Source organism: Pseudophryne corroboree, chromosome 7, assembly GCF_028390025.1.
Source record: "Pseudophryne corroboree isolate aPseCor3 chromosome 7, aPseCor3.hap2, whole genome shotgun sequence".
Taxonomy (NCBI): Eukaryota; Metazoa; Chordata; class Amphibia; order Anura; family Myobatrachidae; genus Pseudophryne; species Pseudophryne corroboree.
Genome location: NC_086450.1, coordinates 81562666 through 81590615, shown reverse-complemented (window position 1 = coordinate 81590615; position 27950 = coordinate 81562666). Strand labels below are relative to the sequence as shown.

Genomic DNA, 27950 nt, shown 5'->3' with positions numbered 1-27950 from the left:
TCTGTCTGTCTGTCTGTCTATCTATATATACAGTATATATTATATATATATATATATATATATATATATATAAATATATAGTATAAAGTAGCAAAGTGTCAGGAGTTACTTACTGGTATGTTGTCTTTAAACCATTCAACTTCGGGAGATGGATTGCCAGTGATTTCACATTTGAAGATAACATCCTGACCTTCATTTGTATTCTGAGACTTGGGTTGGTAGACAAATGATGGTGCATTTGAAGCGTCTTTGCTTAATAGCATGTCAAACTGGCATTTGATGATTCCTTGGTCTGTTCTTGCCTCACAGGTGAGGACTCCTTGTTCTTTACTGCTGAACTTTTTGATGGTTAAAGTTTGATCACTGCCAGATACTCCATATCTGTAGTCTTCAGAATTTTTCAGTTCGTATCCATTAAGCACCCATTTGACTTGTGATGCTCTTGGTATATTGGCCTTAATATTGACACTCTGGCCTTCACTGACACTGACACTTGTGACTGAAGACTTAATCTCAGTCTTGATTTCTTCTGACACCAGCTCAGTTTTAACAACTTCCTCGTGAACTATAGCCTTTGAAGCAGATTTGGATTTCTGGACAGATTTCTTGGACTCAATTACACCAGAGACTTGGGAAAAAACACTTTTGAATATCTGCCCCACAAACTGCAGGCTGGTCTTGGATACACCTCCTTCCCCAGTTATCTCACAAACATATTCACCTTGGTCAGCTTCTGAAATGTTGTGTATGGTCAATTCATAAGTCCCATCAGATGAATAGTGGAAGCCAAAATGACCATCTTCCCTTAGCTTCTTACCATCTTTAAACCACAACACTTCTCTACCATTGAGTAATGTATTTTCAGCCGCACAAGAAAGTTTAACTTTGTCATCACTAGCTGCCACCTTTAAGTTTTGAATAATTTTTGGAGCTTTAATAGGAGGTAATTGCACTTGTTCTGCAGGCGATTTGGTAGTTGACTTAGCTTTTGGTGTTGTTGGCTCTGGAGATTTCACTCGCCGTGGTGATTTAATTGATTCATGGGATTTTTTGTGAGATTCTGGAGATTTTACTCTGGGTGGTGATGTAACACTTTTCTCTACTGCTCTGGATCTTTTAATTGTGAGCGTAAAGTGTGCTTCTTGCTTTCCTTCAGAGTTTTCCACCACTACTGTGTAGCTTCCTTCATCAGACAGTTTGACAGAGGAGATCTCAAAAGTAGACCTATATTTTGTTGATGTTATTAGGCGATGAGCTGAGGAAACAATAGACTGTCCTGCAAGCAGCCATGTAACTGTGGGAGTTGGTTCACCATCAAAGTCACATGCAAATCTGACACTCTCACCTTCAGAAACTGTCACAGATTGTGGTTTGGTTAGAATTTTTGCAGGCTCTGAAGGCTTAAATTTTCTGTGTACAACTCTTTCTTCCAGGGCTCTTGCTTCAGAGGCAGATACCCTTTTTTCTTCAGATGCATAAGCCTCATATGATTCTTTAGATTCTCTTGCTGAAGTTATTTGTGATCTAACTTCTCTTCTTTCAGAGCTTGCCTCCATTTCAGAAGTTTTCTTAAAGGACGAAATGGCATAGTCCTCTGATTTAAGCAGATCAGGGAAAGAAGATTTTGGAACCAAATCATCTCTTCTCTTAGGTGTATAGGTGGAAAAATCCCCTCCTGCAACATCAAGTGTGGCATAGTCAGAAGCCTCGCCTTTGTAGTTTGTGCACAGGGCACGATATTGTCCACTATCTTCAGGCTGACAGTCAATTATTTCCAATGTCAAAACCCCACTCACATTGTTAATATGGAATTTACTACTCTCCTGAATTTCAATGCCATTATGATACCATTTAATGTCTCCTGTTGGTTTTGACTGCACATTGAGGATAAATCTAGTGTTTTGGCCAACGGGCACACGATGATTGCGCATTCTCAAAGTTATACGAGGTGCATGGTCCAAAGTGAATGGTTGCTGAGTCAACACTTCATACTTTCTTTCTGAAGTCTTTTGTGTTTTCAAAGCTGCCTTCATTGACTCATACCTTGAAAATATATCAAATCTTGCTGTTCTTTCAAAACGTGAAAGTGATCTCTCACTAGAAACAGGGCTGGGTGACCTGGGCCTTGTTCTTTCAGGTGTGGGAGATCTTCTTTCTGGTTCACGTGATTCAGCTGGCTTTGACCGAGGTCTTATTAGCTCAGACACTGGGCGCATAAGTTCAATATACGTTGGAGAAAGTGACCTTCTTCTTCCAAGCAATCTTGTCACTGCAGGAGATGTTTGGCGTACCTTTTTAGTGACTTTAGTAACTGCTTCCTCAGCTTCTTCTACATCAGTTACTTCAGTTATTTCCCATTCCCTTCTTGTACGCAGTCTACTTTTTTCTTCCTTCTCCATGTGTTCCAGATCTCTTGTGTACTGAGAAAGCCTCTGGGTTGTTCTGTAAGGACGAAGTAATTCTTCATCTTCTCTCTCATCAATGATTCTTTGCTTTTGTTTGGGTGGTTTGTACACAGCTCTCTCGTAACGTTCTCGAAGATCTGCATAACTTGTTGTTATCTCCTCTTTAGTTGGGATATGGTAACTTGAATACATTGTTTCTGCTGACTTTCGCTTGTCTCTGCTCACACGAGCTTCTGGCGAGGTGTAACGAAGGGTTGACAGTTCAAATCTTGGAGGACTACGACTTGGGGGAGAGGCAGAAAAGCCAAGTACCAACTCTTCTTCTAGACGTAGTCTTTCTTCTTCAACTCTTTTCATAGCCAAATAATCATCAACTGAGAGAAGTAAATCATCATCAGATACATCTCCAAAAGAACGTCTTCGTGGTCTATAATAGAGTTCATAATCTGGTGATGGTGTACGGCGCCGTGCGGGTCTTACAGTTTCAAGGTCATCCTGTGATTGTTTTGGTATACGCCATTTAGGCTTATATTGATCAGAGATACGTGGCAGTGGCATTACATAGAATTGCTCCCATCTTGAAAGACGAATACGCTTTGGACGTTTTTGGACAATACGCTCAAGTGGTTCTGGCATTTCATATTGGTCTCTCAATTTCTTATACCATTTCATGTCCGACATCGGAACAAACCTCTTAATAGACTGATCTTCTTCAAGTGCAGTCGCAGCATGTACCCGTGGCTCTGGGATATCATATGGCATTCTGATCTTTTTTACTTCTTTTTTCTTCTCCTCTTTCTGAATGTCATATTCTCCTTTCACAGTTTTTGTACTTACTGCTGGCTTATACAAGATAGCAGCTTCTCTGAGAGCCTGTTGTGCAACTGGAGTCAGTGGAACAGCATCTGTACCAGCAAGAATTTCTGCCATTCTTAGGGTCTTGTCAATCTGTTTCTGAACATGTACTTTACGTTCTTCTTCAGATTTGTATTCATGCTTAACATAACGCATACGTTCCACTTTCAGGTATGCTTGGCAGCTTGTTGATCCTGCACTGTTTGTAGCCGTGATTCTGTAGTAACCCGTATCCTCAGGCAGTGTGTCTTTAATGAAAAGGGCATAGTAATCAAGACCTTCATGAATTATTTCGATGTTGGGGCCTAGTCCCAAGGCCTGACCATCTTTTTCCCATTTCAGTGTTGGTTTTGGAGTACCAGATACTCTAATTTCAAAACGGACAGACTGGCCCTCTTGGCATTCAGCATTTGCAAGTAGCCGTTTAAACATTGGTCTTAAAGTATTGTCTGCTGCTGCTGGATGAGGTATAACTGTCAGCTTAGCTTTGCAGCTGTCATCACCATATCTGTTCTTTGCCACAACGGTATACTCAGCATCATCGTCTGTTGTCAAGTTATGAATGATCAGCTGATACAATCCTTTGTCAGATTCGAAGGTATATTTCTTTTCATCTTCACCAGGTTTGATTTTCTGACCAGATTTAAGCCATGTCACTTGTGGATCAGGGTGAACTGTTATTGTTACACCAAATCTGATATTTTCACCAATATAAGCTGTACGGTTGAACAGTGGCAAGGTAAACTCTGGTGGTCTCTCCAAAAGTCTCATGGTGTCAATTCTGCGTTTCACCTTCTTCACTGTTCTGCATCTGTAGTATTCATATTGTTCTCTGACGCCTTGTACAAATAATTCAGCATACGAGCTGTCCTCTCCATAGTCATTTGTCACTTTGCATCTGTAAGTACCATCATCTGATTTTCTGATGTCTTTGACATAGATTGTGGCAACACCTTCGTTGTATGTGATTTCATACTTGTCATTGTTTTCTAATTGCCGGATGCCAAAGTACCAAGTCACTTGTGTAGACTGATCATAGTTTTCAATCTTACATATGAATCTGGCATATCCTCCTTCTTCTCCAACAGCATGTGTTATTTGTCCAGTCAGTGGTCCGATTTCAATTGATGCAACTTTGACCTTCGCAACTGTGACTCCTTTCTGGGACCTTATGGCCCCACCACAAGAGATCCGTGCAACAGAGACTACGAAATTCCATTCCTTCTTAACCAAACTTTGATAGTAGCGTCTATGTCTTAGTGTCTTAATAACCTTTGAGCTTATTTTTTCAGTCTTTTGTTTTAACCACGAGTGCTCAAGGGCTTCTGTGGCAGTCATACGACTCTTTCTTTCTTTTACCAAAAGTCGGTCTATGAAGTCCAGTGCCTCCAAGCTGATATCTTTAAAGGCTTCATCTTCAAAGTTGTATTCAGCATTGATAATGTTCTCAATAACCTGTTGATTTGTTTCAGCAGAAAATGGATTGAGACCACTCAGAAGTATGTAGACAAGTGTACCAACAGACCACATATCAGTGGCTGTGCTGACCAAGTCATGTTGGTGAACCTCGGGTGCATAATACTCAGGAGTAGTGAACTGAAGTCTGAAGTTGTCTCCAGGTATTAACTGCCTGGCTTGGCCAAACTCTGTAATTTTGATACTTGAGCTTCTCCTTGTGGTATAAATTATATTTTCTGGTCTGATATCAAAGTTGCAAACGCTATTTGAATGAAGGAATTCAAGGGCTTCACAAAGTTGCCGAATATATGAAACAATCTCCCTTTCACTGAGGTCAAAGCCTGATGTATTGATTCTTTCGAAAATGTCCACGCCAGATATAAACTCAAAGATCATAACCAGTTCTTCAAGACTTTCAAATGATTCATATAGGTACAAGATACTTCTGTGGCGAGCAATGTTCAAGATAGAAATTTCTTTCTTCACAGCAACTTGGTCAGCACCTTTAACCTTTACAAATTTGGCAAGGTATGTTTTCTTTGAAACATTTTCAATGCAACGATGGGCAATTCCAAATTGCCCATGCCCAAGCTCTTCAGCAATTGAGAATTTCTCGTGAAGCACTTTGGTGGAAGAATGTGCTGCTTTTGTTTTGGAAATTTCGATTTCTGAGACTTCATCGTCATAGTTCAACATTCTTGTCTTATCTTCCTTTGTAACTACTGGATCTGTTGGATCAGATGGTTTACTCTGCCCAAACTTGTTTTCTGCGATTACTCTGAACTGATATCTTGTTTTTCCAAATAAGTTAACAACAGTATATCGGGTCTCACGAGATTGTGCAACACGAATCCATCTCTCTGCAGTAGTGGCACATTTTTCAATAATGTAATTGATGATTTTACTGCCACCATCAGTAGCTGGGGCATTCCATGTTAGATTAACAGAGTCTCTTGAAACATCACTGACTTTCAGTCCTCTAGGTGGGTCAGGAACATCTGCAACATCCAGCTCCACAGTCTTTTGATCGATTCCAAATCTGTTCTTTGCACAGACTACATAAAAGCCGGCATCTTTCCTGTCCACACCATTAGAGAACACAAGAGACGTGAATGAACGTGTGACGATGACTTGATATTGTCCATTGTTGTCAATAAGATCCTGCCCCTTCTGCCATGTGATCACAGGGTCTGGTTTACCAGAGAATGGGATTTTGATGCTAACAACTTCACCTCTCAAGGCATGTACAGCACCCATTCCCTCCAGATGTTTTGGCAGGTTAATTTTAGCAGGAACTGCAGAGAATTAAGAAGAAGAAAAAATTAGTTTGATGAAAATAACAATAAACATTTAAGGGCAAAAGGTAGATTATAAAAATGATGTTTACCTTCTACATCCAAGGAAGCTGTAGCAGAAATAGATCCTCCTTGGTTGGTAGCTCTTATTTGGTACACTGTTGCATCATCTTCATAGACATTTGTAATGACAAGCTGATAGTATCCACCTTTATATTCTTGTAGCTTCACCTTTTCTCCATCTGGAAGTATCTCTTTACCCTGTTTGAACCATTTAACAACAGGTTTGGGATGGCCAGTAACTTTGCAAACAAAGGTAGCAGTGCTCCTGTATTTCACATTTAGGTTTCTTAGATCTTCCTTAAACTGTGGAGCACGGATTGGTACATCTGTTTTAGGAATAATAGGATCAGATACTTCACTCCATTCGCTTTCACCTCCAATGTTTTCACATTTCACGCGGAATTCATATTCAAGGTCTTGAATGAGGCCACTGACAGAATACACTGTCTCGTGAATTTCCTCTGTTGTGACTGAGATCCATTTGTTCTGCTTCTTCTCACGTTTTTCCAGGAAGTAATTTGTAATTTTTGCACCTCCATCACTGGCTGGCGGCTTCCATGACACCACACAGGAATCCTTTGTGATGGCTGTGACAATCGGCTTAACTGGAACTCCTGGTTTTTCTGCAATCAAAATGTTCAATAGTTTAGTAACATATTTCTACATTGATAAATAAAACTATTGAACACAGGGATGTTCATCAAGTTTTACTCACCAAATGGACTCTTGATTAAAACAATAGATGGAACTTCTAAAGCTTCACTGATACCGTATAAGTTTTGCGCAGAAACACGGAAGTAGTAGCCAGCATTTTCATTTAGATTAACGATTCTGCAGCTGGTTCCAGAAATAGAGGAAGACACTAAGTGCCACTCTTCACCTTCCTTAGCTTCTCTGCGTTCCACTACATAATTGGTCACAATTGATCCACCATCATCTTCTGGTGGTTTCCAGCTGATTACAACTGAATTTTTAAGTAAAGCGTCCACGACTATTGGTCCTGCGGGTTTGTCTGGTTTATCTGTGGAGAAAAACAAATATGTTAAGTGCAGAAACTAAATGAGAACATTAACAGAGAATGCTTTTCTAAACAATCTCTTACCTTGTATTTCCACATTAAGCACTGTGTCAACAGTTCCAAATATGTTGCTCAACTGCACTTTGTATTTGCCAGCATGGCTCTTGTGCTGCACATTCTTTATAACAAGGTGAGTATAGTGTTCTGTGTTCTCAATAGTAATATTTTCACCAGATTTCAATGGTTTTTTGCCATAGAACCAGGTAATGGCAGGTACTGGACGTCCAATGTATGCCACATGCAGGCGAAGAGTAGTGCCTACACCTGCATAGTACTTCTCCTTCAGAGGGAACCCAGGATGGAATTGTGGCGTAGCTTCCAACAGCAGTTTGCCACTTGTTTCAATCTCTCCAGAATCATTAACAGCAGTGCAGGTGTAGAGCCCTTCATCTTCCTGTTCTTCTGTGAAGACTGTAAGTGTGTGGTTACGTCCGTCTGAGGACATTTTGTATTTGCGACTTTGTATCAGCTCTTTGCCAAAGCGATACCATTTGATGTCAGGCAATGGCCTTCCAATGATCTGGCAGGTTAATTTGGCGCTTTCACCCAGTTTACTAGTGACTTCCTTTATTTCTTGTCTCAAACCTGGAGCTTCTCCAGCTGTATGAAAAATAAATGCAAAATTATTTTAAAGATTAGAATATGTTAAAGGGTATATAAGAATTGCAAAAGGTCAAATTAAAGATAACGGTGTGCCTAGCAAAGTACTGTTCTTGTAAGACTCACAAGTAAGCTTAGTCTTTACTGTCATCGCTGTTCTGCGTGGTCGGCTGGTTCCGGTTTCATTTTCTGCAGAAACTCTGAATTCATATTCAGTAGCTTCCAGCAAGCCACCCATGGTGAACTGCCTGTCTCTGATGCGTTCCTTATTGCACTTCTTCCATGCACTGTCTCCAGACTGGCGATATTCGACCCAATAACCAAGGATCTCTTTCCCACCATCACACTCTGGTTTTTCCCATTGTATTGTTATACTATCCTTTGAGACAGATGTAATTTCAATTTCACCTGGTTGACTTGGCTTATCTGTATAATGGGGGAAATATAAATAATAGCATCAATGGCATTGTTTTAAACTGGTTTGTCAAAAACTAGTGTTACCGAAATTTTTGCCAACTTACCAAATGGATCTTTGCAAATTACTGAGTCAGATGATGGACTTGGTTCACTGGAGCCTACATCGTTTTGTGCAATGATGCGGAACTGATATTCAGCATCTGGTACAAGTCCAGTGATTGTATACATAGTTGTAGTAATATGGGTCTTATTGTGTCTAACCCATTTATCTGTGGTTGTTTCTTTGCGGTCAATATAGTATCCTGTCACCCGAGAACCACCATCATCTCTAGGTCGAGACCAAGATAAGCTGACCGAGCTCTTAGTGACATCTACAATTTCTGGTGGGTTGCTAGGAGGTTCTGGCACATCTGCAATTTGATAAGTGTATTATTAATATCTGTGCATAACTTGATTTATATACTGTTCATCTGATTGTTAACATGAGACCTCAAAGTTACATTAAATTTTAAATGAAATAACCATGAATACATACTCAAAGGTGTCTTTGGTATAACAGGTTCTTCTGATTTTAATGGACGACTAACACCAAACTGGTTTTCACTTGAAATACGGAAATGATATTCAATGTTTTCTTTAAGTCCTTTAACCACCAATGATGTTCCTTTTACACGTGAATCAACTGTGTACCAAGCTGACTTTGGCACTTCTCGTCTTTCAACAATGTAGCCAAGGATATCAGAGCCACCATCATCGGCAGGAGCTCTCCAGCTTACTCTTACAGAGCGTGCCTGGATGTCATCATATTCTAGTGGGCCTTCTGGAGTGTCTGGGCTTCCAATAACTTTGACCTTAATGTAAACTGCCTTTTTGCCACATTTGTTTTCAAGCATTAGGTCATAAGTTCCAGAGTCTTCTCGAATAGCATCCTTGATGACAAGTTCGGTATGTGTTTCAGAAGTTGCGACCATAGCTCTCTTGCTTACATCACGACCTTCCTTGGTCCATTTACATATTGGGATGGGTTTGCCCTTTATTGGTATGGTTATTCTGATTGCACTGCCTTGTCTTACTACTAGACCTTCCTGGTATTTTGCATCCAAATCATAATCAGGATATGCTGGAAAGAGAAACATATTTTGTTATGCAATGCAATTTATTAACCATTCCCACTGATGTTGTAATTAAACCTTTAAAAACAGATTTAGCATCTTAAATGACTTACCAAGCATTTCAGTGATTTTGACAGTTCCTGGAACATCAGCTGGTTCTCCAGGTCCTCCAGCATTGCATGCTAACACACGGAACCTATATTCTGCTCCTTGTGGGAGGTGTGTAAGAGTATATTCACAGATTTTGGTTGGAGTTGTATTGCATTTGGTCCATTCAAATTGATCGATCTTTTGCATTTCAATTAAGTAACCAGTGACTTTAGATCCTCCTTCCTCTTCTGGTGGACTCCATGCCAAAGAAACAGATGTTCTTGTAGTATCAGTAACTCTTGGATTTTGAGGCTTGGCAGGAGGAGCTGTAAGACATAGTTGCAAAATACATAAATATATGTATTTGAATACAAAAATATATCACACCCTTGATTTTTCAGAATCATGGTTTACTCTTGCTTCTTGAGTTGCAATTACGACACACAATGTTGTTTCCTAACTGCTCTTCTAATGAAAAGTAAATGTGATACTATGAATTTGAACCTGCCTGTTTTGTATATAATTCCCATCAACAAACTAAAATATGCATATAACAAATTAAGCAATATGTTCAAATCAGTTATTTAATCTACCTATTGGATCCATTGCGACTGCAGGTTTAGAAGAGCGGCTTGGTTTTCCAACACCTCTTGCATTTATAGCTGTAACACGATGCTCGTATTCCAAGCCTTCAATAAGTCCAGTGGACCGGTACCGAGTCATTGTCACTGGCACTTTGTTTGCACGGACCCAGCGTTCAGCTCTGACCTCCTTGCGTTCCACAATATAACCAATGATTTGGGATCCTCCATCTTCACCTGGTGGGTTCCAAGTTATTGTCATGCCATCACGTGAGACATCAAACACTTGTGGAGTCTCTGGTGGTCCAGGGATGCCTGAAAAAAGACATACATGGTTGAATAATTGAAACAATATATAGTGTAGGTCATTAAAATCATAACAGACTCAAATAATAGCACGGAATATTTAGTGTAGAAAATAATTATTCTTAATAACTTAATGTATTTTTGTAATATAATTATAAGAAAACTATAATTCTATGTTACATTTAATAGAAAGTACTTACTAATACTGCTCTTGCACTCTACAACTTCAGACTGCAAGTAAGAACCAATGCCAAAACGATTTGTGGCTGCCACTCTAAATACATATTCAGTGCCTTCAGTGAGTCTAGTGAATTTGTACAGTGCTCTTGTAACAGACTCAGAGACTGGTAACCATCCAGGGCGGTGAGCGTCCCTTTGTTCCACAACATAGCCACTAATTGTAGCTCCACCATCCATCACTGGTGGTTGCCAAGATATTGCAACAGATGTGGCATCAATTTCATCAATCGAAATTGGTCCAACAGGAGGTCCAGGTTTGTCTGTTATAAACACATAAACAGAACATATTATTATTATTATTATTATTATTATTATTAATAATAATAATAATACAATTATTATCTTTTGTTGCAGAGTGAACCTTATGGATTAAGATGCAGGATATCACTCACCAAGAATAATAACTCTAATAGTTTCAGTAGCTGTTCCAGTTACATTTTTAAGTTCAAGTGTATAATCTCCAGTATCATAGATAGTAGTCTCACGAATGGTTAAGTGAGCTACTTTATTCACAGTTTCAATCTTAACCCGGTCAACCTCTTTTATCTTGGATCCAGCAAAGAACCATGAAACAGCTGGAGGAGGACGACCATGAATGGGTATAGCGAGCTCGATGGGCCTGCCACATGGTACGTGTATAGTCTTCTGAGGTATTCCAGCCAGGTCAATGGAAGGAAGCACTATAAAAGATACACAGAAACAGGTAAACCTCAACAATGCCACAAAACAGTAAATACAATTAATTATTTGTCACATTTTTCCTTATACCTCTCTGGTCTTGCACGGTTACTGCCGTTACAATCTCCCGTGGTTCAGATACTCCCTTCTGGTTTTGTGCTCTGACTCTGAACAAATACTGTTCACCTTCATTTAATGATGTAATAGTATAATCAAGGGATGCTGGTTTTAGTGTAGCAACCTTCATCCATTTGTCTGTTCCGGCTCTACAAGCTTCAACTACATAGCCAGTTAGTCTGCTGCCACCATCGTGAAGAGGCTTCTCCCATGCAAGAGCAACTGTGGATTTAGTTATATCAACAACTTCAAGTTTTTGTGGTACCATAGGAACTTCTGACACTAAGACTGCATCTGATGTTTCACATGGTTCTCCAATTCCATAAATGTTTTCAGGCAAAACTCTGAAGTAGTACATTAATCCTTCTACGAGACCAGAGATTCTGTAAATTGTCTTATTGCATTTGGTGGTTACGGTCTTGAAGGCTCTCATAGCAGCTTCACGTCTTTCAATGATGTAGTTATTTACTGGGGCTCCGCCATCCAGAACCGGCACATCCCAAGTAATTGTGACAGATTCTCTGGAGACCTCTTTGACCTTCACTGAGGCACATGGGCCTGGTGAATCTGTGAAAGGGACAAGAACAATGCAGCATTATTTAATGTGTTCAACAACTTTGGTGGTTTATGCATGACACAGCTAGCTTGTAGTTTCTACTCAATGTTTGCTTTTAGATGGCTTAACACAATGTATAACAAGTTGCATGCTTTTCTTCAAAAAGTTTACAAATTTAAACTCTATCTTACCAAAAACTTTGACTACAACGGTTGCTGACTTCTTGCCAGATTGGTTAACAGCCTCTATGATGTACTTTCCAGCATCGTATCTGTTCACCTTCTCAATGACAAGTAAGGTATAGCTGTCTGTTATATCAATAATGGCTCTGCTTGCAAGGTCAACACCTTCCTTTCTCCATGTAATCACAGGAGATGGTCTTCCAGATACAGATACCATGAGACGTAGGGAGCCTCCAGCTCTGACTGTAACAATCTTTTTAAGGTCATCAGCAAGCTCCAGGTCAGGAATTTCTAGTGAAATAAATTAATATAAATTAATAAATGTCACAAATGTCTAGCTGCGTGATTAAATAGAGTAATTAATAGAAGTTTTCCTATACCTATTCTTTCGACTGGTTCAATTTCAGCTGATGATTCACTAAAGTCACTTGTGCCATTTACATTTGTTGCAGAGACTCTGAAACGATATTTCTGACTGGTCTTTAGACCTGTCAAAGTAAACTCGGTATTTCTAAGGAGGGCAGTAGTGTGTGGCCTGTACCACTGCTCGGTGCCTTCTTCTTGAACTTCAAGAATATAGCCCAAAATATCAGCACCCCCATCATACAAGGGCTTAGACCATGCCAAGCTAATACTTTGTTTGGTGGTGTCCACAACTCTTGGAGCAGATGGAGCAGCTGGGGTATCTGAAAAAAGTGAAAACAAACATTATATTTATTATGCATTGTTGCTAACTAAATTCGAAATACAGTCCCAGGCAAGATTTGTCCCATGGAATATGACCCTGAATTTTGGCTAAATGGCAGTTTTGATGGTCTTTAAAAAAACAACCTATTTTTATTATGAACAACATCTGCCAGGATCTGGTTGTATTACTGTATGATTATATCCAATGGCCATGTCATTTGTTGGGAGATAGAATGTGTAACTTGTTTCTCCAATATATAACTTATTCAGTGGCAGCTTCTACCTATTATAGGTAGGGGGGCTGCCACAACCCATGCCGGTGAGGAGAGGAGTGTCCCGGTGTCTACTCAATAGAGCTGACAGGCGCCAGGTCCCAGCACATGCGCACAAGCGGCTGCTTGAGTGTGCAAGCCCCTGGCTTATATGGACTGCATCAGTTGAAGCCCATAGAAGCCGGATTGAGCTAACGATCAGGCAGGGAGTGGCTTCCTACAGGATGCCTGCTCTCTGCTTATCGCAAACTCGGTCTGGCAGTCCTAGAGGGAGGAAACACCTCCCAATGGGACTGCCTGTCCTGTAGGAACTTCTTGTCCTGCAGTGACTGGCAGATAAGACTTCCAACGGGAAGTCACTGACAGTCACAGTGAGTGAAGCCACTGCAATCACACAAACTGCAACTGGCTCAGTTGAGCTCACTAAAGTGGCGTATTTTACTAGGGGGGGGGGGGTTAAAATCTGCCACTGAAACTTGTTTGTAACAAAACAGATGACATAGATTTGTAATGTCTCTGTAAATACTCAGCCATTTTGCTTCTGCTAGTAGTTTGTCTCCTAACTTTTCAGTTTGTATCTAGTTATTGTAGATGGCGTTCCTGCTTTGCTAGTACATTTCACTTTGCCCATTGGCTATTGGGTGTTCCACCCTTGAATATGCAGAAGTAAAGCTCTAGAATTCTACATGTATATAGACATATAAGTGAAAACTTACAGGTAGGTTCTTTGCACAGCACATATGGGGAAGATTCACTGGGTTCACTGTTACCAGCTGCATTGACAGCACTGACACGGAATTGGTATTCGCTTCCTTCTAGTAATCCAGTGACTTTCAAGCGTGTGTCATAAATAGTGTAGTCTTTGTTGACTCTTGTCCATCTTACACTCTTCTTCTCTCGTTTGTCTACAATGTAAGTGCTGATTTCGCTGCCGCCATCTGATTCTGGTTTAAGCCATTGAATAATGACGTGGTCCTTGCTGACACCAACAACCTCAGGTGCACCGGGTGGTGATGGAATAGCTGTTAAAATATAGGGAATATTAAAGAAATGTACAAACACCAGCTTGGAAGACATGCACTTTATCAGTAGCATTCGTGTATTTCTACTTACTAAATGAGTTCCTTGCAATAATGGATTCAGACTCAAGTGGTAGACCTGGTCCATATTTATTAACTGCTCTTAGTCGGAATATATATTCGTTGTTTTTAATCAATCTGGTCACGGTGCATGAAAGTGTCTGGCACTCAGGCTCGACAATCACCCAATTGAGACGACTGGTTTCACGTCTCTCTACAATGTAGTGAGTTATCTCGGCACCTCCATCTTCCTGTGGTGCATTCCATGCAAGAGTGCATTTCTCATCAGTAACTCTGCTGATAGTGATTTTGCCTGCACAAGCACCTGGGGAATCTGAAAAAAATATATAGACATTTGTTAAAATCATTTTTCGGCAGTAATGCGATTGGTAAATATAACGTGTAGCATACTGTATGTGTGTGTGTTTGTGTACACTTACCAAGTACTTTAACAAGCACAGAAACAGACTTGGTTCCACTTGCATTCTTAACTGTTAAAGTATATTTGCCAGTATCACCTCTGTCACAGAATTTGACAATTGCAAGAGCACGTTTACTGGTATATTGTAGATTAATCTTTTCACAAAGTTCCAGTTCCTTTTCACCCTTCGACCAGAAAACCTTTGGTTCTGGTTTGCCACCGATAGATGCATCAAGTACAAGATCTGAACCAGCTCTTATTGTCACAACATCTCCTTGGAGTTTGCTGTCAAGTTCAGCTTTGGGTGGCGCTGAAGAAGGAAAATGCACAAAAATAAGTACATAACAATGGTTTCAGGCTATCTGAAGTTAATATTTTACCTGATGAATTGATTCTTTTTCATTATAGAAAATACAGACATTGTTTTGATGGCCTATTCAATTTATATGAAAGAGAGATAATAAAGAAAATGAAATCCTGTGGAAATACTTACAGTATTCGTCTTTGCAAGTAACAGCTCCAGTGGACTGTGATGGGGCACTTATTACACCAAAGGCATTCTTAGCAAGCACACGGAACTCATAAACCTCTCCTTCACTTAGAGCTGTCACATTAAAGTTGTTTTCCGAAACTGTGGTGTAGTTACATTTAAGCCAACGACCGTCGCCTGTTTCATTGAATGGTTTGCGTTCTACAATGTAGCCAACAATTTTGCTGCCACCATCATAAAGTGGAGTAGACCAGCTCAATGCAACGGAAGATCTTGTAACATCTGTCACTTCTGGTCTTCCTGGTGGATCTAAAAAAATGGAAAGAATATTCGATGTTACCTTAAAAATTTCTAAAGTGTAAATGATATCCCTAACAGTATTTTCACTGCATAAAAATAATGGAACTTTGGCAAGTGATCTTCAGATGATTTCCTCTACTGTATGTAATCCTGTTGAAAGATACACTTTTGTTGAAAAAAGTGGCTCTCAACTGTAGTCCTAAAGTACAGTACTACCAAAGTATGTGTGGTTATCTTTAATCATAAACAGGTCAGTTAATCGATTTTGCTGTGTAATTATCACACCTGCTTCCGCCAGACAGAAAACATGACCTGTTTGGAAAACTTGATGATTGAGTTTGGGAGCCACTTCTTTAGTGAATGAACTGAAAATGTACAGTACATTCTAAATTATAAAAAAGAGGTTGCTATTAGACATTTGTGACGAAAACATTTAGCATAGACTATAAACAATACAATACACAAAGCTATTAGTTTTAAAACTTTAGAGCTGTATTAGCCTTTGAATTTGGTGTCTCCAATACTTAATGTTATTAGTGTTTTAGAGTTAGATATTTACTCACCAACAGGGTTTTGAGCCATTACAGGTCTTGAAGCTTCACTGGCCTTGCTGATACCAGCAGCATTTAGGGCATATGCTCTGAACTGGTACTCAAGACCTTCTACCAATCCTGTAACTTTGTAATTACAATCAAAACATGGTATCTTGTTATCCTTCACCCAGAGTATTATGTTACGTTCTTTCTTTTCAACCCAGTATCCTGTAACTTTGCTTCCACCATCATGATATGGCTCTTCCCATCGGATGCTCATGGCATTGGCAGAAACAGAGTATACTTCTGGCCTAGTTGGTGGGCTTGGTGGTACTAAAAGGATGCAAGAAAGACAATGTTGATGTATTATTTATTGATGATTATTACTATTATACACAATGCTACAAGTAACTGAAGCAAATAGTTTACTTACCAAAAGGATGTTCAGCAACAATAGGAGTAGATTCAACTGGTTTGCTGACACCAAATCTGTTCTCTGCACTGACACGGAAAGTGTATTCCATGTACTTTGTAAGGTGGGTAACTTTAATCTGGGTACGTTTCACACTAGAGTTAACCAGTTGCCATGCTGTCGTGCCAGATTCACGTTTCTCAACGATGTAGTTTGTTATATCTGTACCACCATTATCTTCAGGTTCAGCCCAAGTCAGTACACATGACTCAGCAGATACAGAAGAGACTTCAATAGGATCTGTGACAGGACCTGGTCTTCCAATGACAACTACTGTGACAGTAAATGTTTTGACACCAGCTGTATTTTCAAGTGTCAAGTAGTACCTTCCTGAATCGCCTCTCATGCTGTCCTTAACAGTCAATGTTGTTCTTTCTTTTGTTGTTTTAATGCTCACTCTATCAGTTTCCTTGAGTCTCATTTCCTCCAATTTCCAAGTCACCTTTGGTACTGGACGCCCACTGATTGGTATATCAATTGTGAAATTACTTCCTGTTTTGCAGGTAATAAGTTGTCTGGTTATGCCACTTAGATCAGCTGTAGGCTCAATTTGAGGTTCCTTTATTATGACAGATGAGAATGCTTCTCTTGGTTCACTGTACCCAGCATCATTCTTTGCGCGGACACGGAACTCATATTCAGTATTTTCAGCAAGGTTATCAATGGTCAGAGTTAGAAGTTTTGTTTGACCAGCTTCAATCCAGTGGTCTGATCCTTTCTGTTTCATTTCAATAAGGTAGGAGGATATTCGACTTCCGCCATCATGATCAGGTTTAAGCCAAGCTATTGTCACAGATGACTTGCTTGTATCTATAACATCTAATCTCTTTGGTGCTGCTGGCTCTTCTGTAGCTACAATGGGTTCTGGTGTCTCATAGGGCTCACCTACGCCGTATTCATTTTCTGCAGCAACGCGGAAGTAGTATGGTTGACCTTCTCCAAGATCTGTAACCTTAATGATCTGCCGACTGCATTTTTCACTGACCACTTGCCAGCTTCGTCGGCTTGCTTCTCGTCTTTCCACAACATAGTGGTGAATACGTGCACCTCCATCAATGATAGGAGCATCCCATAGTAATGTAACAGATCCTCTTGTCACATCCTTGAATGTAATTGGGCCTGGTGGTCCAGGGGAATCTAGCACTTTGACAGTAAATGTGATAGACTTGCTACCACTGTTGTTCTCTACAGTGAAAGTGTATTTTCCTGCATCATATCTGTTACATTCCTCTACAGTCAGTGTGCTGAATGAGTCTGTAGTGTGAATATCAGCCCTAATACTCAGGTCACCGTCTGGTTTGCTCCAAATAGCTGTTGGTGTAGGTCTTCCTTTGAAAGCAATGAAAAGGCGAATACTTGCGCCAGCTCTAACAATATGGGTCTGCTTGAAGTTGGCATCAATATCAATTTCAGGAGATGTTATTCGGTCGGCAGTTAGTACTGTAGCAGGTACTTCACAGCTGTCTCCTTTGCCTGCTCCATTCACTGCAGAAACTCTGAATTTGTAGTTCTCACCAGCCTCAAGATCAACAACGGTATACTTTGTGGCTACTACAGCTTCGGCATTAACTTTATGCCATTCGCCAAGATCAGCTTTGCACATTTCAATGACGTATCCTATAATTTCCATGCCACCATCGAATGCTGGCCTTGTCCATTCTAAGCTTACTGATGTTTTGGTGGTATCACTCACTTTGACAATGCTGGGTGCACTAGGTGGATTCACAGGCTCTTTGCATTTAATTAACCTTGATATTCCACTCGCTTCACCAACTCCTGCATCATTTTCAGCCATTACACGGAACTCGTATTCATTATCTTCAACCAGACCAGTTACTCTAAATCTGGTCTCAGTGATAGGTTTCTTGCTGGATACTTTAACCCAACGCAGGCTCTTCTTTTCCCTTCTCTCTAAGATATAATGCTTTATTTCATTTCCGCCATCAGATTTTGGTCTTGCCCATGTTACTGTAATGCTGTCGCCTGTTACATGAGTAGAATCTGGTACACCAGGTGCATCTGGAACAGCTAGAAAAGGCAAGTATAAACAATTAATAACTGTCTATTAATGATTTATTTAGTCATTTGCTTTTGGTCAATAACAAGCTGTTGACTTACTGTATTGTATTTGTGCAATGACTGGATCTGAGTCAAGTGGTTTGCCAACGCCAAACTTATTTGCTGCCGAGATACGGAACTGGTACTCATTGCCCTTTATCAATTTTGTAACGGAGTATGAGCATCCTTCACACTGGTCAGTGATCTGGGCCCAAGACAGCCTGCTTGTCTCTCGTTTTTCAATGACGTAATTAGTTATTGCAGAGCAGCCATCATTGTCCGGGGGATCCCACCATAAGTTTAACTTTTCTCCACTGATATTGCTGAATCTTATAGGTCCGCCCACAGGCCCAGGTGTATCTGGAAAAAACAAGTACAGTGGTTTTGAAATTATTCCAGGGACAGCTGTAAGGATAACTATGGTTTAATTTCTTCAGTAAACATATTGAATTCTTAATTTTATTCTATATTATTTAAGTACTTGAACATTTGAAACATATTGGAGAACAAGAAGGCAGACTATAGTTAACAAGAGCTCATGGAGTTTTCAAATATCCACTCACAATTTATTTGCAGGTTTGAAGTTCATGCCATTTGAATGTTAATAAACAATAAATCTTATTCATACCATACACCCGAATTGTCATATCAGCTCTCTTGGTCCCTGATGAGTTCTTGGCTTCTACAACGTACACACCACGATGGTCGCGTGAGGCATCTCTTACAAAGATAGTGCTGAATCCAATTGTGCTGTTTATTTCCACTCCAAGCTTCTTATCAATTTCTTTACCATCTTTCAGCCAAACAACCTGAGGTACTGGACGTCCTTTAATCAAAGCTTTAACTCTGATGCTTTCTCCAGCCTTAACTGAAAGTCCCTCGAAGTGCTCAGCTCCAAACTCAATGGATGGAGCAACTGTACAAGAAATACAAATTATATGTAAACAGTGCAGTACAAACAAAAAATATTTTAATTGACCTTATGTACTCTACTATCAATATCACAGACAGGGAATGTATATATAAAGCCCACTTTTAGTGCTTTGTACAGCGACCTGGTGAGCAGGGACCATATGTAAAAGTTACTTGCCATTTCCCAGGAACCAAAAATAATAGCCAGGTTCCGTATACAGGGGCTAATTCAGGTTGGATCGCAAATCGCGATCCAACCGAAAACTTAGGGGTGGACCCACGGGACACCCACACTTTCTGTGGGGGGCTGACTGACAGGCAGAGGCGGTCGCGGGGTGGGAGGGGGGGGTCGGCAACGCTCCATTTCCAGGGAGCAGAACATAAAGTTGAGGGAACAGAGAGGCAGTGGGCGGCGCGAATGGGGCCGTGTCAGGGGCATGATCGTGGTGGCTGCGTGATGTCACAAGCAGCCACCGCAATGGGTAAGATGGCGCTGGGTCTCCTGTGGGCCGCAGCTAATCTGCATCAAGATTTATGTTGAAGCAGAAATTGTGAGGCGATTGAAATTTCTGCTTCATCAAGGGGGGGGGGGGGGGAGGCGCCAGTCAGCATGCTGGGCGGACTTGCCCAGCGATGGGTGGCCCCCAGCATGCAATCCAAAGGATAGCCAATTCTGCTGATTAGCAGAATTGGCTATCCTTACTGAATTAGCCCCACAATCCACTATATTTTGCAGACCGTTGCAAGATAAAAAAGCACCATGTGCCGGCCCTGCCTCTAAGTGCATGATGTCACGCAGAGGGGGTAGGGCCACCAGCACCAGGAAGTCCAGCAATGCCTAGGGACCATGGATGTGAATTTAGACATTATCATAAAGAAGTTTCATGTTATTATCTTAAGTATGTATTCCTTTCTACTACTAGGAAAATATATGTTACTTTTCCATGGAATGGCATTGATTACAGAAAACCTTCCCCCAAAAATGAAATTGTAGATAAAATGAGAATAATACTTACTGTTTTCATCTCTTGTCATGATGTATCCAGATGACTGTGAAGGCGGGCTAACTGTTCCAACCGCATTTCTTGCAATTATTCTAAATTCAAATCGGTCACCCGGACTTAGCCCAGTCACTGTATATTGGCACTCAGAAACATCAGTAAAGTTGCATCGGAGCCAACGATCCTTGCCTTGGCGTTTTTCAATGCTGTAGGCCACAATTTTACTGCCACCATCACGCAGAGGTGGAGTCCATTTAAGTGTAACTGTTTCCCTAGTGACATCAATATAGTCAGGTGTTCCAGGTGGATCTAGAAATAGGCAACCAAACAACAATTAAGTTAGGATATTATGTAACATATATTTTGTTTTGTTAAATAAAAATTCACAGATTGTTTGTGATACTTACCAACAGGAGATACAGCCAGGGTAAATTTGCTTGGTTCACTCACTGGGCTCATGCCGGCAGTATTTTCTGCCAGAACACGGAACTGGTAATCCAGACCCTCAAGAAGCCCAGTAATTCTAAATTCCCTATTCGACAATGGTGAAGTGTTAACCCGCTGCCATAATATGCTGTTTCGTTCTTTCTTTTCAACATAAAAGCCGGTAACTTCAGAGCCTCCATCATAGATTGGTGCATCCCAGGAGATAGACATTCCATCACTTGTAATATTATAAACAACTGGCTTCCCAGGTGGGCCTGGTGGTCTAAACTGGTGTTTAGCAATAACATCGATAGAGTTCAGTGGTGGACTCACACCATATCTGTTTTCAGCACGTACCCTGAACTGGTACTCTGTTCCTTTAACAAGATTTGGAATCTTAAAAGATGTTCTGACAACACTGGAGCAAACCATCTTCCAGTTGGTTTGAGAAGTTTCACGCTTCTCAATGCTGTAGGACGTAATTTCTCCACCTCCATTGTCATCTGGAACATCCCATGATATAAGGATACTATCAGCTCTTATTTCATCAAACCGAATAGGTCCCTTTGGCTTAGATGGAGGGCCAAGAGTTATCACTGTGATGACATATGACTTACGAGAAACGCCATTGTCAAGTATCAAAGTGTACTTGCCACCATTTTCTTTCTTAACATTTTTGATGCTAAGACTTAGTTTGGCCTCAGTTTTCTTATACCTCACATGTTCACTTTCTTTAAGAGGGGCGTTGTCCTTCAACCAAGATATAGTTGGTCTAGGTTTACCTTTGTATGGCAACTCAATGTGCACATTGTGCCCAATTCGTACACTGATTTGTCCTCCAAGTATTTCAGAGATGTCTGCTTCAGGTGTAATAACAAAATCTTTAACAGTAATGGGCCCAATAGTTACCCCATCACTTAATCCTTTTTCATTTTTAGCTGATACTCTGAATTCCATAACTGAAAGCTCCTTTAGTTTGGTGACCTCAAATTCACATGCTTTGCTGACACCTGCATGTGACCATTCTTTTTCATCCTTCAGTTTGCTTTCAACTATATAGTCACTGACAATACTGCCACCATCATGGTCTGGTTTGATCCAAGTAAGGGTGACCGATGTTTTGGTAGAATCTTTCATTGTTAAATCCCTTATGGCACCAGGGACTTCTGATGCTTTCACAGGTTCTGCAGTGTCACACGGCTCTCCCAGGCCAATCTCATTTTCTGCAATAACTCTGAAAAAGTAGGCCGTTTTCTCGGACAGTTTGGTAATCTTGAATGATGTGTGAGAACATTTAGTTGTTACAGCAGTCCATGCTCTTTTGGTGGAATCTCTCTTCTCAATCACATAGTTAGTGACTTCAGACCCTCCATTTATAAGAGGAGGCTCCCATACCAGTGTAACAGTGCCACGTGTAACATTCTTAACTTGTAGCTTCTGGCACTCAGCTGGAGTGTCGAGCACCTTAACTGTCACAAATGTGGATTTTGGTTGGCCAACACCATTTTCTATAGTCAAAACATATTTTCCAGAGTCATATCGTGTCACCTGAGAAATATCAACTAATGTTGTGGATTCTGTGTTCTGGATATTGTATCTTGGATCATTACTAATATTTTTCTCTCCTTTCCTCCATGTTACAAGTGGTGCAGGTCTTCCTTTGAAGGGAATCATTAACTGAACATCTTCACCAGCCTTTGCTACAATAGAAGTTCTAAGGGCAACATCTAAGTCAATCTCAGGCTCCTCTGTAAAAACGTACAAAAAAAACCATTAGTATAACAAGACAAACATTTAGAAATTTTACAGGAAAAACGCGAAACCAAATGAATCTTAATGCATACCAAGTATGTCCTTTGCTTGTGTGGGTTCTGTCATCTCAATAGGCTCTCCTTTGCCAGCGGCATTTACAGCTGATACCCTGAAGTAATAGTCAACTCCAGGTTTAAGCAGAGATACAACATATTCAGTTGTTCTGACTTCTCCCTTAGCACTAACTACAGTCCATTCTTCATTATCTGCTTCTTTGAGCTCCACTATATAACTTGTGATTGCACTACCACCATCATAGACTGGCTTAGTCCAGGTAAGAGTGACTGATGACTTGGTACTATCCACAATCTTGAGTTTGGTTGGTTGTCCGGGTTTGTCTGCAATGATGAGTAAATCAATGATTAATATTCCAGGTTAAATATAATCATTTAATCATGTTCCTAAAAAAAGTCAATGCAAAGGAAAACTGTTGCCTTACCAATAGGATCTACAGCTTTGTAGTAGTCTGACGCTTCTGAGAATGGACCCTGGCCAGCTGCATTGATGGCACAGACACGGTATTGATATTCACTATCTTCAGTAAGTCCGGTTACTTTCTGTCGTGTGTCACGGATGGATTCCTTGATTACTTTGAACCACCTCAAGCTCTTCTTGTCCCGTTTCTCCAAGTAATACCCACTTATATCACTTCCTCCATCTACTGTGGGTCTACTCCAGGAAACAGTCATTGAACTCTTGGTAATCGTGGATGCCTCAGGAACACTTGGAGGGCCAGGTGTAACTTAAATATAGAAACAGAGACATTAATATAAATTATACTGTACAAACCGCAGAACTTTACAGAAACATGACACCATAGTAGGCTAAGTATAACTCACCAAAAGCATTTCTTGCTATCACAGGTTCAGATTCCAGAGGATCTCCAACTCCATATTTGTTTACACCTCTCACACGGAATATGTACTCATTTCCTTTAATAAGCTTGGTAACTGTTATCATGCATTCTTCATGCTTTTCTGTGACCAGAGACCATACCACACGACTGGTTTCACGTTTTTCCACAATGTAGTGGGTCACCTTTGATCCTCCATCATCTGAAGGTGGCTCCCACATGAAGGTAACCTTTTCAGCTGTGACTGTCTTGAATTGTATTAGTCCTGCAGGTGGACCAGGTTTATCTATATGGGCAAGGCGAAAGAATAATGAATATTTGGAAAGAGAACTATATGTAAAAAGACATTTTACTATTTGTTTTCTTACATACCAAGCATTTGTACTCTGACGCCTGCTGATGCTGAGCCCATAGCATTCTTCAGTTTTAATTCATAAAGTCCACTGTTGACTCTTGAAGCATCCTTTATGAGGACTGACGAAAACTCACTGGTGTTTTCAATAGACACTTGAGCACTAGTCTGTATTTCTTTTCCATTTTTGAACCATTCAATAGTAGGTAGAGGTTTCCCGGAAATGCCAAGTTTGAGTTTCACAGCCACTCCAGCTTTAAATTTGACAACTTCAGTGTACTCTGGTGGTACGTCTATTTGAGGGGCACCTACCGAATAAAGTGTAAAATGTGTAATATTTGCATAAATAATATATACTAATAAATTCATTATCATTCAATTGTGTATGTGGTTCTTTGCAGTTTCTGTTTATATTCTAGATGAACTACTGTATAGTTCCTGACAAAATGCAGTGATTGAGGAAAGTGTGCTCTACAAGACTTGATTATGCAAAATGAAAGTTTTAAAGTCTCCTGTATAGTATATAAAGCCTTTCACAATATAGCCCACTCTACACTGTTAATCAAACTTCAATAATCTGGTATTGTAACACATGCACTCTGTTATATATGTGGAAGATCTCAGTTTGTGTCAATATCTAGTTCCAATTCTAGCCATCTAGAAGTGATTTAAGGCATCTCTCTCATTTTATAGGGCAATGATTGTTTCCTTTAATTGTTAATGAAATACCAGTCTGTAAATTAGCTCCTGTGCATATGCATGCATATAAGCTAGTATATAGAAAGAAGCTAAATTAGCTATTAACTACTCATATTGTATGTATACAGCTCAATTTAAACTGATTTATGTCAGTGGAACATTGGGTGACTGATAAACAGTATCCGTGTTATTTGCTGCAAAGGTTAATATTGTATTACACCTAATCTACAATTCATCATTTATTAGACATCAGATTCCAAAAATACATACTTGTGTATATGTGTACAGACTAACATTCATATGGTTTGCATATGAATCTTGATAGCCTGATATACAAAACGTACTGTATTTCAAATTGGGACAAATGTCTCAAGACATATTCCTATGGCCAGAAAGCACATTGCACAATTGCTAATGCTCATTATACAAATACAATATGGGGAAATAGTTGGCATAACCCCTTAAATTCAACTTAGCAGGCTAAATACACTTTGCAACTCAAAATGCCAGTTTTGCTGCTTAAGTATAAATCACATCAATTTTATATGTTTGCTGTCTGTAGATTTTAGACATAAAGTTCAGCAGGCTGACTTTCAAATTAAAATTGCTTGAGCAGAACTCTTATTCATGCAGCTGACAAAATGTATTACCTCCATGCTACCCTCAGTTACCAGCTAATGCTTTCTACGGGTGTGGTATGGCTGACCGGTGGTCAGCATACCGATGCCGGGATCCCGGCGGGGAGAGGGGGGCGAGTGCAGCAAGCCACTTGTTGGCTTGGTTCTATTCCCACTCTATGGGTGTCCTGGACACCCACGAGTGGGAATAGTCCCTGTTGGTCAGCATGCCGAATGCCGGGATAGTGAGGGGGAGGAATGTAGGGGAAGGTTATGTGACCATCGGTCTCCTGACCGCCGGTCACATGAATACATCCCGCTTCCTACATTGAATAAGACATCAGGATGCTCTGTCTTGTCACACATTTTTGAACAACCTACCTAAGACCTATTTTAATTCTTTCAAAACTTCTTTCAGCTCTCTAAGCATATTTGTAATTGTAATGCTTCCTCCATTTTGTCTATATTAGATCACAGCAGTATGTATTTAGAATATGCTTCTGGTAAAATAACGTAAAAATAAAATTGCCTATATATATATATATATATATATATATATATATATATATGTGTGTATATATATATATTTATATATATATATATAAATAAATCATTTTATGTTATTATTTAAAGTGCAGTCACTTACCATAGGTGTCAACGCAAGTGATAGGTCCTGCCACGTCTGACGAGTTACTGATAGAACCGACAGCATTCTTTGCAAAGACGCGGAATTCGTACTGAGAGTTCTGAGTTAAGCCAGACACAATGAACTGTGTCTCAATGACATTAGTGAAGCTGGCCTTGGTCCACCGGCCACTTGGAAAATCACGTTTTTCTACAATGTAGCCAGTGATTTTGCTGCCACCATCATATGCAGGTTTCTGCCAAGCCAAGCTCACAGAAATCTTTGATATGTCAGTGACACGAACATTTCTTGGAGGTTCTGTAAAGGAAATATAATGAGATTTATTTCCTGTTTTTGCATTTTCAATGTGCTTGATATGCAAAATGTTCTGGTCTACACATGCCAGATATATCCATATAATAATTGTCTAAGGTCTGTCCCTTTTCCAGCATGCATATGCAGTGGGAGATGGAGAGCTTGCCGCTCCTGCAAAAACTACCACTGCTAGGGAGACAGAACAGTCCTAAGAGAGGAGGAGGAGGGAACGTGTAAGTATGGGGGCGGGACCAAACAGAGCAGCAGGCTTGGGGACAGAGCAACAGATAGACAGAACGTGGGGGTGAAGTCAGAGACAGACAGAGGTGACCCAACATATGCTGGGTCCCTTTTAATAGTTTTTATAATATCTAGCAACACTTATTCAAGCTGTTCTGATGAAAATGACAGAAGTATGTATTTTTAAAAGCAAAGCATTAATTACTTACCACATGAGTCAATCGCAAGAACAGGCTCTGATGGATGACTGGCTTTCCCAATACCAGCAGCATTTTCTGCATATACTCTAAACTCGTAGATCAACCCAGCACTGATATTGGTGACCTTGAAGTGACTTGTGCGAATAATTGTCTTGTTGGCTTTCTGCCATAATATGCTGTTCCTGTCTTTCATTTCTAAGTGATATCCGAAGACTGCATTTCCACCATCAGAGACTGGCTCATGCCATCCAATGGTAATGCTTTCTCTGGTAACATTGCTGACCCAAGGTGTTGATGGTGGTCCAGGTATAGCTGTAAGAGAGAATATAACAAATGGTGAAGAAATGTAAAGGATATTAATAATGGGATTCTAGAAAATAAGATATAGTCCCAAACTTACTATAAGGAAGCTTGACAGTTACACATGCAGAATCTATATGATCACTGATGCCAAAGCGATTTTCAGCTTTGATGCGGAACTGGTATTCTTCTCCTTTAGTGAGTTTCATAACCTTAGTAATGTTCCTAGCCACGGTAGAGGACACTTCAGACCAGGCAGCGGTGCTTGTTTCTCTCTTTAGGACAATATAGTTGGTAACTTGGCTTCCACCGTCATATGCTGGAGGCTCCCATTGTAGTGTTATACTGTCTTCAGTGACATCACTAATGGCCACAGGACCTACAGGTGGGCCAGGCCTGTCTAGTACCACAATCTTAATTTTGGATTTAGTGGTTCCACTAGAGTTGGATGCTGTCAACTCATATGTACCAGCATCACTGGCAACACTTTCTTTGAGATTAATGATTATGCTTTCGGCTGTGGTTTCAGTGTTAAACCTTAAAGTTGATTTCACAAGAAGTCCATCCCTGGACAGAGTTACTTTAGGAAGAGGTTTACCAGAAATTGGAATGTCCACTTTCAAATTTGAGCCTGCTCTGACATATACAGTGTTACTTGGGTATCCTCTCATGTCTATTTCAGGTGATTCTGAAAAACAAATATAAGTTATAATTACACATAGAGGTATTCTAAAATGATAAGTTTATTTAAACAGAAAAGAAAAATTAAACCTATTTAAAGTGCAAATATGCTAAGAGGCTGTGTCCAGTGAATCCGTAATTAAATTCTGCCAATATTAGAATACAATCATAATAAGCTTACCAAGTTTTTCTTTTACTGTAACAGGTAGGAGAAGCTCCTTAGGATCACTTAGACCAGCCTGGTTTTCAGCAAAAACTCTGAAGAAATAATCAACATTTTCTTTAAGGCCACGGATGTCGTGATGAGTTGTTTTGACAACCGCACATTTGACCCATTTTTGTTGTCCCTTCTCTAGTGCTTCAACGAGGTAGCCCAGAATCTTGCTTCCTCCATCATGCTCTGGTTTTGACCAACCCAGTGTTACACTGTCTTTTGTCACATTGGTTACTCCAAGTTTTTCTGGTGGGCTGGGTCTCTCTGTGTAAGAGATATATAAGAAAGGTTTAGGACAATGATAAGTAATACCAATTAATATTACTATTTTAGTATTATAGATTTTTTTTCTAAAGAA

The 27950-nt window shown here is 40.1% G+C and overlaps 1 protein-coding gene across 29 annotated transcripts in view; it reads right to left on the bottom strand.

The window, feature by feature from the left end:
• Positions 1-27950, bottom strand: part of TTN (titin) — a 302099-nt gene that overhangs the window by 5555 nt on the left and 268594 nt on the right. For all 29 annotated transcript variants that reach the window (XM_063933349.1, XM_063933371.1, XM_063933359.1 and 26 more), the window contains 32 exons: positions 27560-27856; positions 26798-27385; positions 26407-26709; positions 25664-25960; positions 23722-24009; positions 23336-23635; positions 22936-23238; positions 22529-22834; positions 20666-22432; positions 20274-20567; positions 18974-19261; positions 18406-18705; positions 16249-18315; positions 15846-16148; positions 14986-15291; positions 14512-14802; positions 14106-14405; positions 13709-14014; positions 12414-12719; positions 12043-12324; positions 11269-11862; positions 10893-11180; positions 10461-10760; positions 9967-10269; positions 9397-9699; positions 8707-9291; positions 8276-8581; positions 7881-8180; positions 7179-7754; positions 6792-7097; positions 6106-6699; positions 114-6013 (listed from right to left, as the gene is read on the bottom strand). In XM_063933349.1, coding sequence (XP_063789419.1) covers positions 114-6013; positions 6106-6699; positions 6792-7097; positions 7179-7754; positions 7881-8180; positions 8276-8581; positions 8707-9291; positions 9397-9699; positions 9967-10269; positions 10461-10760; positions 10893-11180; positions 11269-11862; positions 12043-12324; positions 12414-12719; positions 13709-14014; positions 14106-14405; positions 14512-14802; positions 14986-15291; positions 15846-16148; positions 16249-18315; positions 18406-18705; positions 18974-19261; positions 20274-20567; positions 20666-22432; positions 22529-22834; positions 22936-23238; positions 23336-23635; positions 23722-24009; positions 25664-25960; positions 26407-26709; positions 26798-27385; positions 27560-27856 — 19847 coding nt within the window. The remainder of the gene's footprint in view (positions 1-113; positions 6014-6105; positions 6700-6791; positions 7098-7178; positions 7755-7880; positions 8181-8275; positions 8582-8706; positions 9292-9396; positions 9700-9966; positions 10270-10460; positions 10761-10892; positions 11181-11268; positions 11863-12042; positions 12325-12413; positions 12720-13708; positions 14015-14105; positions 14406-14511; positions 14803-14985; positions 15292-15845; positions 16149-16248; positions 18316-18405; positions 18706-18973; positions 19262-20273; positions 20568-20665; positions 22433-22528; positions 22835-22935; positions 23239-23335; positions 23636-23721; positions 24010-25663; positions 25961-26406; positions 26710-26797; positions 27386-27559; positions 27857-27950) is intronic.